Source organism: Chanodichthys erythropterus, chromosome 3 (genome assembly GCF_024489055.1).
Source record: "Chanodichthys erythropterus isolate Z2021 chromosome 3, ASM2448905v1, whole genome shotgun sequence".
Taxonomy (NCBI): domain Eukaryota; kingdom Metazoa; phylum Chordata; class Actinopteri; order Cypriniformes; family Xenocyprididae; genus Chanodichthys; species Chanodichthys erythropterus.
The window spans coordinates 17,459,858-17,471,861 of NC_090223.1; the positions used below are offsets into that span (position 1 = coordinate 17,459,858).

The 12,004-nt window shown below is 39.3% G+C and overlaps 1 protein-coding gene across 1 annotated transcript; it reads right to left on the reverse strand.

Moving 5' to 3' along the window:
* Positions 1–777: 777 nt before the first annotated feature.
* On the reverse strand, positions 778–8,979 carry LOC137017202 (nuclear factor 7, brain-like). The gene is made up of 6 exons (XM_067381206.1): positions 8,549–8,979; positions 8,358–8,453; positions 3,432–3,662; positions 3,299–3,321; positions 3,099–3,217; positions 778–2,073 (listed from the first exon to the last, which is right to left on the reverse strand). Exons 1-6 carry the CDS (start codon positions 8,942–8,944, stop codon positions 1,586–1,588), a joined length of 1,353 nt encoding a protein of 450 aa, XP_067237307.1. The 5' UTR covers positions 8,945–8,979; the 3' UTR covers positions 778–1,585.
* Between the last annotated feature and the right edge of the window lie 3,025 nt (positions 8,980–12,004).

A 12,004-nucleotide genomic window follows, 5' to 3' on the forward strand; every position in this document is an offset into this window, starting at 1 on the left:
CGGCAGAGGCAGTGTGATGCTTTGGGCAATGTTCTGCTGGGAAACCTTGAGTCCTTCCATCCATGTGGATGTTACTTTGACACGTACCACCTACCTAAGCATTGTTGCAGACGATGTACACCCTTTCATGGAAACGGTATTCCCTGGTGGCTGTGGCTCTTTCAGTAGGATAATGGTTCTGCCACAAAGCAAAAATGGTTCAGGAATGGTTTGAGGAGCACAACAATGAGTTTGAGGTCAACTTGGCCTCCAAATTCCCCAGATCTCAATCCAATTGAGCATCTGTGAAATGTGCTGAACAAACAAGTCTGATCCACCTTGCAACTTACAGGACTGCATCTGCTGGGATCTACTGCTAACATCTTGGTGCCAGATACCACAGCACACATTCGTGGAGTACATGCCTCAACGGGTCAGGGCTGATTTGACAGCAAAAGTATATCCCCGTCATGTTGTTCCAAACCTGTATGTTATTGACATCCAGGTGACCTCTGTATAAGGTTAGTTAAACCTACAATAAGGAAAATATGCAGTGTGTTCATTGGGTTTTTTTAAGAGGCAGTCATAATACACTTTTTGTTTTTGACATGTATTCAATTGCACATGAATGTAGGAGATGGGAAACACAGACTCATGTAAAGAAATTTTGTTGCATTCAAGTTAAACTTGCGAGTTCATATCACTTGAAGACACATGACCAATAGAACAATGGTTTTCAACTGGTTTGGCCCACATTTTTCCATGGTTATTAAGCCACGACCCAATTTTTTTGGATTTTGAACCAAGCAATTTTATTTCTCCAAAATGTTTGACACAGCCGTAAGTACATTCCTCATACACATAAATTGTAAGAATATCACTTAACACTGATGAATAAAGGGAAGGCTATTAATTAGCAGTCCCAAACTAGTTTTTGTTAATACAATAAAGTTATAAGTTGGTATGAGCCACCATAGTCATCAAAAATACAGAAAACAAAGTGTAAAAGTCATATTCGTAACTTAAGGTACACAGAAATTGCAGTTACCATGGCAAATACACAATAACATAAATGTTAATAAAACATGGACACTGATCCTCATGAATAGAATGAACATCATACCTGCAAAGCAGATCCTTCCAGCTAACATGTAACATATTGAGTGACGATTGCAATAAAAATGAAGATAGGTGACGTACAACAGTCGTACAGTACGCTGTATTGATGCGCAAATAAACCGTGCATGTGCACTCTCGATCACTGATTGCATTTATGCACACACATTTCAGTACATTTACATTGTTTCCACACTCATTCAGGATAATGTTTTGATTTGTCATGTGTATCTTGCTGCGTTTAGTCATTCTGAATGGATCGATGTACTGTATTAGGTATATGCAGACAGAGTAGGGTGGTGACTTAGGGGTTTTCTAGCATCTTCATGTGGTCCTGTTCAGTATCTTAACTTGTCTAAAAATTTAACAAGCTCTTTGCTGTTGAGTCATGTGAAGTTACCAAGCTACTCATGAGAAGTGGATTAAATACTGGAAACATGATGACTGTAAAATATGAAAGGAGCTCGATCCAGACCTACAGGTGTAACGACTACTGACTACTGAGCGGTAAGATTCTCAGAGGGAATTGACTATAAAAGAATGGAAAAACTGGGTCAGTGAAGGTGGGTGTGAATGTGTGTAGATGTGTGTTAGTTACAGGATCAGAGAATGACACCGTTCCTCTGTCATAGTCCAGATACACTCTCACATGATCAAGCTTCAGTTTAACAGGAAAACCAGGCAGTTGAAATGGTCCATACATCACACTCCAGACATCAGTGTTAAAGAAAACGCGTCCTTTCCGTCGTTTTGATGCTGTAGTTACTCCAAGACTCCAGGATGAACGTTCATTAACCTCCACATCCCAGCAGTGTGTTCCTGAGTTAAAACCCTCTGAACCCAGAACACAGAAATACTTGTCGAATCTCTCTGGATTATTAGGAAGGAGTTGATTGATCAAGCCACATGCCATGCTGGTCAGATCTTTAGACAGGACGAGAGATGGATGAGCCGTGTTTGGATCCAGAATCACAGGAGCTGATGAGACAATAAACAGGTGCTTTTATTCTGATGTTCATATAATGATCAAAAGTATGGGTGTCGGAAAAGTATTCTGGTGTCATTAATTAAACAAGTAATTACAGTTAGCTGTGCATTAAATGATTTTAATGCACTACGTGGAGGCAAATTTTAATGGACTTCTCAAAGGCAACCGCCCTCTGCTTCACATCGAGCGGTTGCCTTTGAGAAGTCCATTAAAATTATTTAATGCACAGCTAGCCTTGGATTATCCTGCTTATACCATGGTCATTTTATTGTTGTTGATGTTTGCAGTGCAATGTTTGACCAGAAGGGTAAAACTGATGGTTGTTTTCGTCAGTTACAATGCTAGTTAGATCTAGCATTCTGCCTGCTTTGAATCAGACATAGAGATAAAGTAGTGTGCAAGATAAACCCCTTCGTTGCTGAGAAATATAATGTAACGATTCAGTAGCAAAGCTATTTTATTAATTAAAGTTGCAGGGTAGCATTAATAAGTTTCTGTCCTCCTAAATGTTTCTGTGTGCGCCCAGCACAATCTCCACTCTCTGTGTACGAGTGATGTATGTCTGCGCGTGCTTCAATGAAAACAGCGCATTAATAATGGTGATTAAACTGATTTTACTTCCTGGACTCTGAATGCGGAATAGATTTTTGGAAGCAGCAGCCTGGATGTCAAGGCTGCCTGTAGCTAAAACACGGAATGGAGTTTAATTTATTAGGGCATTCCTCAAGTGGAATGGATTTGACTAACGGGGCTCTGAAAAGTGAAAAGACATATGGGCTGAATTAGAGATGGTAAAAGTGAGTGGGTCCAATATTATTGGTCTTAAAAGGTCAAAGGTCTTGTCCCACCCATATACAATGGTTCCGACGCCCATGATCAAGAGTGAACCAAACACAGATTATTATGAATTCAAACACTCGTCATATTGATCAAATACATCAGACATCTTTAAATCTGTCAATCTTCTCTCATTCATGATTTCCAGTGTATGAAAGAGACTCTTCTCCAGACTCACTGTATTGGACGATGTCCTGCATCTTCTTCCAGACTCTGAACTGCAGGTTGCCCAAGTAACTTGACACATGAATCAAAGCTCCAGAAGGCATCTGTGGATCCGACTGTAAGCTCTGGACTCTGGAAAAACATTCAGGAGTCAGAACTGCAGTGGCTTTGGATCAGAAGCAGAGAAACCAGAAACACCAGCAGATCACTCACCTTTCCATTGAGACTGGAAACTTCTGCAGAACAAACACACCATTAATCATCAAGAACTCAATCAATCAATCAATCAATCAATCAATCAATCAATCAATCAATCAATCAGTCAATCAATGATGTGAAATCAGACCTTCAGAAAGCAGACGTCATTGTCTTTCATCATCTCCTCCATGTCTCTGATTGTGTGTAAAAGAGCTGAGATGTGTCTGTTCATCTCCTCCAGCTTCTCCTTCATCATCTGCTTCTTCTGCTCCTCTTCCTCCCTCAGTGCAGTGATTGTAGCTTCTTCTTCATCTCTGAGAAACCGATGAAGCTTCTCAAACTGCTGTTTAATCTGGTGCTCTGTGTGCTCAGCTTGAGACTGAAATCACAGTACATTCATTTCAATCATTTTAAATCAAATGTCTAGACACTAAATTATTTAAATATGTTTTAAACTGCTTTGAAAGTTCTTTGTTCACATGGGATATTCTGTGTTAGTTACTCTTATGGATTATTAAATCAACATCCTTTTCTCTGCTTGCTTCTTTGCCTGGCCTAACCAGAATGACTGACCTATTATGGATCTAGTAGTTTAGTCTAGTCCGCCTTCATCAGAGAACTTGCTCGCTTTGAGAACCACATCCAGGACTTCCTAACCATTGCTAATTTTACTGACCTCCCAGTCTTTGCTCTCATTTGATTTCTTTTATTATGGACTTAACAACCCCCTACAGTCTCTGTGATGGTCCTCAAGGATCGCCAAACAAGTTCTTGGACTACGCCCTCTAGCTAACTGGGTCCTCCTTCACTGTTGGCGAGGTAGAGGAGAATGCTTCCCCTAAACATTTTTTTTTTCATTTTTTCATGCCAGAGTCTTCAGCCATCATGGACGCCACATCAGTGTTTCCGGTTGTCAGGAACCTCACATCAAGGCGGTTCTTAGGCACTTGAGACTGGCTTCCAGTTTGGAGGATACCACTCTGCAGTGGTATCAAGTCTGGGGGTCTCGGAGGTTGTCCTACTGTCAGTTGCACTCTTATGGTGATAGCCATTCTGTATGTTTGGGACGCACGCTGCTCTCAGTCAATGAATCCACTCCAGTCCACTGCTGCCCCAGAGCCCAGTCCTGTGTCAGTTACAGCCCGTGAACTTCCTGTCTGCCCTGATGCAACCACGGAGGTTGTACCTAAATTTCCTGTCTGCCCTGATGCGACCTGGGAGATCGTCCCTGATTTTCTGTCTGCCCAGACATAACCACAGAGGTCACACTTGAACGGTCTGTCTGCACCAACATTCCTGAACTGCCTGTCTGCCCTTACATGACCACAGAGGTCATCCATGAACTTTCTTTCTGCCCAGAGATGACCACAGAAAGATGGTCTATGATGAAAATGGAGGACACCCTTGAGTTTCCTGCCTGTTTTGACATGGTCCCTGAGACCAACCCAGTAACTCTACGACTATGGAGGACGCCATAGGCACCGATCAAAATCAATGGAGAATATCTCATATCTTTCTGTGGCTGCTCCAGCCCCCGAGTACTCACGGAAAAATATGAGATATTCTCCATTGATTTTAACCAATAACAAATCGATTGGAGCTTTCAGACATGATCTTCACCCTTTTTTATAGTTTATTTAAGGCTGTTTCTATGGTGATATTTGCGCACGCTCAAACTCAAACTCTCCTTGTATCAGATATAAGCGAGAGCATGACTCGCGACAACACTCGTGAAAAGAATGTGCTTTTGGGTCGTAATTGTCATCTTGCTGCATGGATATAGTGCAAATAAAACATCCAGTTGACGTTGATTTGAGTTAAATAAGAAGCAAACAGGCGCTGAAACGTGTTGTAATTGAAATCATGCTGAGGAACGTTGTGACTCGTGTAAGTTAGTCTTCAGACATGCGAGTCAATCTATCGTTTGACTCTTCTTTCCAGGGAAATCACTAACAAAATGCACACAAACATGTCCCTGCTCTTGATGTACAAATATTAATGAACTTCTTTCAACTTTATGAGGGAAAAACCGATATTAGGGCAGATTCAAACCACTGATAATTAGGGAACACAAAACTGAGAGCATATTCATCTATAATATAATATGGATGTTATGGGGGATGTAATGGGGGGTGGGGGGAGGGGTGATGTGGGGCACTGGGCATCCACCGGCAGAAGCCTAAATTGGCGTCTATGGAGGACGCCCTTGAGATGTGGTGGATGTTGGCTCCACCGTGGGGATCTTCAGGCCTGTCTACTCAGATGTTGGTTGTCTGCTCTGCCATGGAGATCTTCAGCCCTGTCTATAAATTAAAATTACAAATGACTTACTTCTAGCTTCTGACCAAGGCTGTATCTCAATACTAGTGTTACTTGATCTCAGTGCTGCGTTCAACACTATAGATCATAAAATACTCCTAGATTGACTACAAAATTACACTGGTATTCAGGGCCAGGCATTACAGTGGTTTAGGTCATACCTATCAGACGGTCACAATTTTGTCTATTTAAACGGGGAAAAATCTAAGATAACAATAGTTAACTATGGAGTGCTGCAAGGATCAGTGTTAGGCGCTCTGCTATTTTCAATATACATGCTGCCACACGGCAATATTATAAGAAAACATGGAATTAGTTTCCACTGCTATGCCGATGATTCTCAGTTATATATTTCATCATGACCAGATGAAATCTCCAAATTATCCAATCTGACAGAGTGTATTAAAGAAGTAAAACATTGGATGAGTAGTAATTTTCTTCTATTAAATTCAGATAAGACTGAAGTATTACTTATTGGGCCAAAAACCTGTACACAGAATCTCTCAGACTACAATCTGCATTTAGAAGGATGTACTGTTACTCCATCCTCGACAGTTAAAGACCTGGGTGTTATAATAGACAGCAACTTGTCCTTTGAAAATCATATTTCATATGTTACAAAAACAGCCTTCTTTCACCTCAGAAACATTGCTAAGATACGGAATATGTTATCTGTTTCTGATGCAGAAAAGTTAGTTCATGCTTTCATGACATCTCGACTAGATTACTGTAATGCATTATTAGCTGGTTGTCCTGCTTCCTCAATAAACAAGCTACAATTAGTACAAAATGCAGCTGCTAGAGTTCTTACCAGGACAAGAAAATATGATCATATATCACCAATTTTATCATCTCTACACTGGTTACCTATTAAGTTCCGTATCGATTATAAAGTATTGCTAATGACCTATATAATAACCGATCTTCTATCCTTCATGCTCTTTAAGATCACAAAATGACTAGAAAGTACATCAGCTTCAGTTTGGATCCAGCCTCAGACTCCTGTGAGGACTTCAGAAGACGCAATCAACTGGATCAACATGAACATTCCCAAATTTCTATATATCCTAATTATTGTTAATATGTAATTCATTTTTCCAGGAGCTCATTGCTTCTACCTTCAAGTAAATTGCTTAAAGTGTTTGTAAATTAATTGCCTAAATTACATTATTTGCTAACTGCATTCTTTTTAAAATTGTAATGTTGACATGCATTCTCTGTAAAGCTGCTTTGAAACGATATGTATTGTGAAAAGCGCTATACAAATAAGGTCTTCATTCCTGCCTGATCTGCTGTGGCAGTCTTCTGCTCCACCATGGGCATCTTTGGCCCTGTCTGCCCAGCTGTGGTGGTCATCAGCTCCACCATTGTGGTCTCAAGCTCCGCTGAGGGGGTCTTCTATCAAGCCTGAAAGCCACCTGGAATATTCTGTGTTTTTTACTCTTTTGGATTGTTATTAAATCATCCTGCACGTGGATCCTTTTCTCTGCCTGCTTCTTTGCCTGACTCAACCGTAACAGTATTAACAATCAAGATTTAAAATATCTTTTAATTATTTTTCTGCACCTGTAAAACAGTGATCATTTGATAATCTTCATAATCTGGAGTAGTGGCTTGTTTTCTGTCTGCTTATATTTTGAAGTAACTTTGTGTTTTTTAATTTGATATAGTCAATGTATGTTTACTGGAACATGCTTTTATATGAATTCTTAATTTGCTATGTACTAAGTGATAATTCTCTGGTTTTACCAATTGTAGGCATATGGATTTGTACCATCATGCTGCTATGTGGCATATTTACATGATCGACTTATGTGCTCATGTTTTAACCCTCTACTGGAAACAACCCTCTATAAGAAATCACAAATCTTTTTAAAAAATGTAATTAAATCATTAAGTAAAAAGGGAAAAATGAAACACATTGATATATATCGGATTTGACACAGGCATAAATTTGTATCATGTAATGTGTCATGTCATATAACGTACTTCATCGTACTTTACTCCGTACAAAACTTCAAAAAACACTTCTTCTCTGCTGTGAAATAGAGATGTATGTTATATTTTTTCACATCACTTCGGGTGTTCCTGCGCACCCAGGAACCCTGCATCTTCCCTTCTTATCACACATTATTTGCCAATGTGAGGTATTGTCCAAGACATCTTTAAAAAGTACCCCTTATCACATAACGTTGCCCTGAGCCAAAAAAACAAACAAACAAAAAAACAAAACTGAATTTCTGAACCATAAAACCAGACAAAAGGCTTCTTTACACGTTCAGGCACACACACATTTTTTTATGTACAGTTCATGTTATTTTAAATAAGATTACTAATTACTAATAAGCAAATAATCTTTCCTTCTTCTTACACCATGTGCTCATGTGACCATGTGTCAGAAAAGGAAGTCCTACCTTCAAATGGTGCTTGATACTGACTCCCACACCTTACTGGACTTTGATCATATTAATTGGTTACAATCATTTAAAGAAACATGTACTAAACATAGGGCTTAAGATAAAGTAAAGAATAAAAAAATAAATAAATTAAAAGGAAATTGTTGTGTCCAGAGCTAAGGAACTTTAAAGGAGATAAAATAAATGATTTTGTTTGAACATTTTTTGGTCACTATATCATTGTCAATCTTACATTTGTGTTATTACTCTTCTAAATTGTGGATAGTCATAATAATAAATGGGACTGTAATAAAGTGTGTTGGGATTGTTGAGTTTTTGACTTGTTTCATTTTCCTCACCTTGATGTGTTGAACAGTTTCCTCAAACTCTCCTATGATTCTTTCTCTGCATTTAAGTTTCCACTTTAAGGACTCCAGTGCTGTATTGAACTCTTCCTAGAATTAACAAGAGAATACAGTGATGTATATTATATAAATTTGAGCAAAATGGTAGATAAAAATATTGATTGGATGAATGTGATGAGTCTTACCTTATATGATAAAACAGCTTCACTGAAGGGTCTAAATTTATGATTGTCGTGTTTCTGTGAATCTCTGCACACTAAACACACAGGCTGTTTGTCGTCTAGACAGAAGAGTTTGAGTTTCTCACTGTGTAAACTGCAGATCTCCTCAGATCCCGATGAACGCCTCTCATTTCTCTCCTTCAGGAACAACTCGCACAAGTTTTTCAACACAAGATTACATGGAGGATCATCTCTTGAGGATTTTCTCCTGCAGACAGGACACTCCTGAGTTTCCTTGGTTCTCCAGAACTGTTGAAGACACTCTTTACAGAAACTGTGACTACATGACAGAAGAACAGGAGCCTTGAAGATTTCATGACACACGGGACAAGAAAAATCATCTTCATACAGTGAAGCCATTTTCACTGTTTGAGCTCCAGCAACCTTAACTTCACTTCCACTTTCTGAATGATTGTGTCATGTCATTTTTTGGAAACATGCTGTACAAGGGTGAAATTTCCGATCACATGGGTGTGTTGAAACAAGTCAAATGCCACACTTTCAAGATTTCTTAAGGTTAATGTAAACAACATTCATTCAAAACGTACTTACTGAAACTATCAAATATAGTGTTATTAAATTAGATCAAACACAAAAAAACAACTAGAGCACAAATATTCATAATAAAAAGACCAAATACACTTTATTTGTGTGATTTTATTGTACAAACCCGATTCCAAAAAAGTTGGGACACTGTACAAATTGTGAATAAAAACAGAATGCAATGATGTGGAAGTTTCAAATTTCAATATTTTATTCAGAATACAACATAGATGACATATCAAATGTTTAAACTGAGAAAATGTATCATTTTAAGGGAAAAATAAGTTGATTTTAAATTTCATGGCATCAACACATCTCAAAAAAGTTGGGACAAAGCCATGTTTACCATTGTGTGGCATCCCCTCTTCTTTTTATAACAGTCTGCAAATGTCTGGGGACTGAGGAGACAAGTTGCTCAAGTTTAGGAATAGGAATGTTGTCCCATTCTTGTCTAATTCAGGCTTCTAGTTGCTCAACTGTCTTAGGTCTTCTTTGTCGCATCTTCCTCTTTATGATGCGCTAAATGTTTTCTACGGGTGAAAGATCTGGACTGCAGGCTGGCCATTTCAGTACCCGGATCCTTCTTCTACGCAGCCATGATGTTGTAATTGATGCAGTATGTGGTCTGGCATTGTCATGTTGGAAAATGCAAGGTCTTCCCTGAAAGAGATGGATGGGAGCATATGTTGTTCTAGAACTTGGATATACCTTTCAGCATTGATGGTGCCTTTCCAGATATGTAAGCAGCCCATGCCACACGCACTCATGCAACCCCATACCATCAGAGATGCAGGCTTCTGAACTGAGCGCTGATAACAACTTGGGTTGTCCTTGTCCTCTTTAGTCCGGATGACATGGCTTCCCAGTTTTCCAAAAAAGAACTTCAAATTTTGATTCGTCTGACCACAGAACAGTTTTCCACTTTGCCACAGTCAATTTTAAATTAGCCTTGGCCCAGAGAAAACGCTTCTGGAACATGTTTAGATATGGCTTCTTTTTTGACCTATAGAGTTTTAGCCGGCAATGGCGAATGGTGGATTGTGTTTACCGACAATGTTTTCTGGAAGTATTCCTGAGCCCATGTTGTGATTTCCATTACAGTAGCATTCCTGTATGTGATGCAGTGCCATCTAAGGGCCCGAAGATCACGGGCATCCAGTATGGTTTTCCGGCCTTGACCCTTACAATTGTTCCAGATTCTCTGAATCTTTGGATGATATTATGCACTGTAGATGATGATAACTTCAAACTCTTTGCAATTTTTCTCTGAGAAACTCCTTTCTGATATTGGTCCACTATTTTTCGCCGCAGCAATCCTCTGCCCATCTTGACTTCTGAGATACACTGCCACTCTGAGAGGCTCTTTTTATACCCAATAATGTTGCCAATTGACCTAATAAGTTGCAAATTGGTCCTCCAGCTGTTCCTTATATGAACATTTAACTTTTCCGGCCTCTTATTGCTACCTGTCCCAACTTTTTTGGAATGTGTAGCTCTCATGAAATCCAAAATGAGCTGAAGTTTGGCATGACATTTTCAAAATGTCTCACTTTCAACATTTGATATGTTATCTATATTCTTTTGTGAATAAAATATAAGTTTATGAGATTTGTAAATTATTGCATTCCTTATTTATTCACAATTTGTACAGTGTCCCAACTTTTTGGAAACAAGTTTGTAATTTATTTGCTGGATCCAGTATGTGGATCCTTATGAAAATAAAAATATATTTTCACATATTTATGATCAATACATTAAAGCAGGGACGTGCACAGAAATTTTGAGGAGCAGTTGCTCTGACCTAAAAAAAGGGCACTCCCCTACCAAACATCTATAGTGTTTTGACATCGACAACCCAAGTGCATTTTACCTCAAACTTGCGTCTAGTTAACTTTCTAAAGTAGCAATCGCTTCTGGGGTCGACATTAACACACTGACAAAATTATATTCAGAATTAAAAATATTTTTATACCACTTTTTAATGTGTGAGATTGTGTAAAGGTTTTCACGAGATACCAACCTTTCGCGAACTTGCTTCCAACACTTGTTCTCATGGAGGCGCGGTGTGCACGGAGGGGAGGGGCTGTGCGCGCGCGAGTATGTGAGAGAGACGCGTGAGTGAGAGACGCAGGGAAATGAAATGCAGCTGAACGTTTGCTCTATGAAAGACATTGACAAAGACGAAAACTAAGGACATTTAATCTATAATTTTATTTTATTTTAGTTAGTTTTGCCAAACACACATTACAGTTTTGGTTAGTTATCGTTTTTTTGTAATGCCTCGTTTTTATTTTTATTTCATTTAACGACGATGTTTTTTCCCACCTAGTTTTCGTTTTTTCGTTAACGATTATAACCTTACTCACCTTTCCGACAACGTTAAGTCGTCCCACCCGACAACCGCGACAATCTCCTTCTAGTGCCGCTCATGCAGGCTCAGCTCAGGTGCTGGTGGCGTGCAGCGCTGCAGCCAATGAAACAGAGTTTGCCCTTCCCCTACTGACTTTCACTTTCGGACGGGTGCCCGAATATGGAAGTGAATGAGGCTTTGCGATTTTTTTTTTTTTTTTAATCAAGGCCTACGTGAAATTCTGCATCCATTGTACGATTTTTTTATTTATTTTTTTCCACCTCGGAAGGGCAACGTGAGTCAAGAAGGGCATATGGGCAGTTGCGCGGGCAACCTGAGCAACCCCCCTGTGCACGTCCCTGCATTAAAGGGTTGAAATATATTGAAGAAAAAATTGACGATATATTTAATTACTGTTATTGTCACAATCCTCAGTCACCATAGAACTACATTTTCCAGCACCCTTCCTGGTTTCCACCTGCACTCAGTCAACCATCACCACACCTGCCACTGATTATCACCTCATC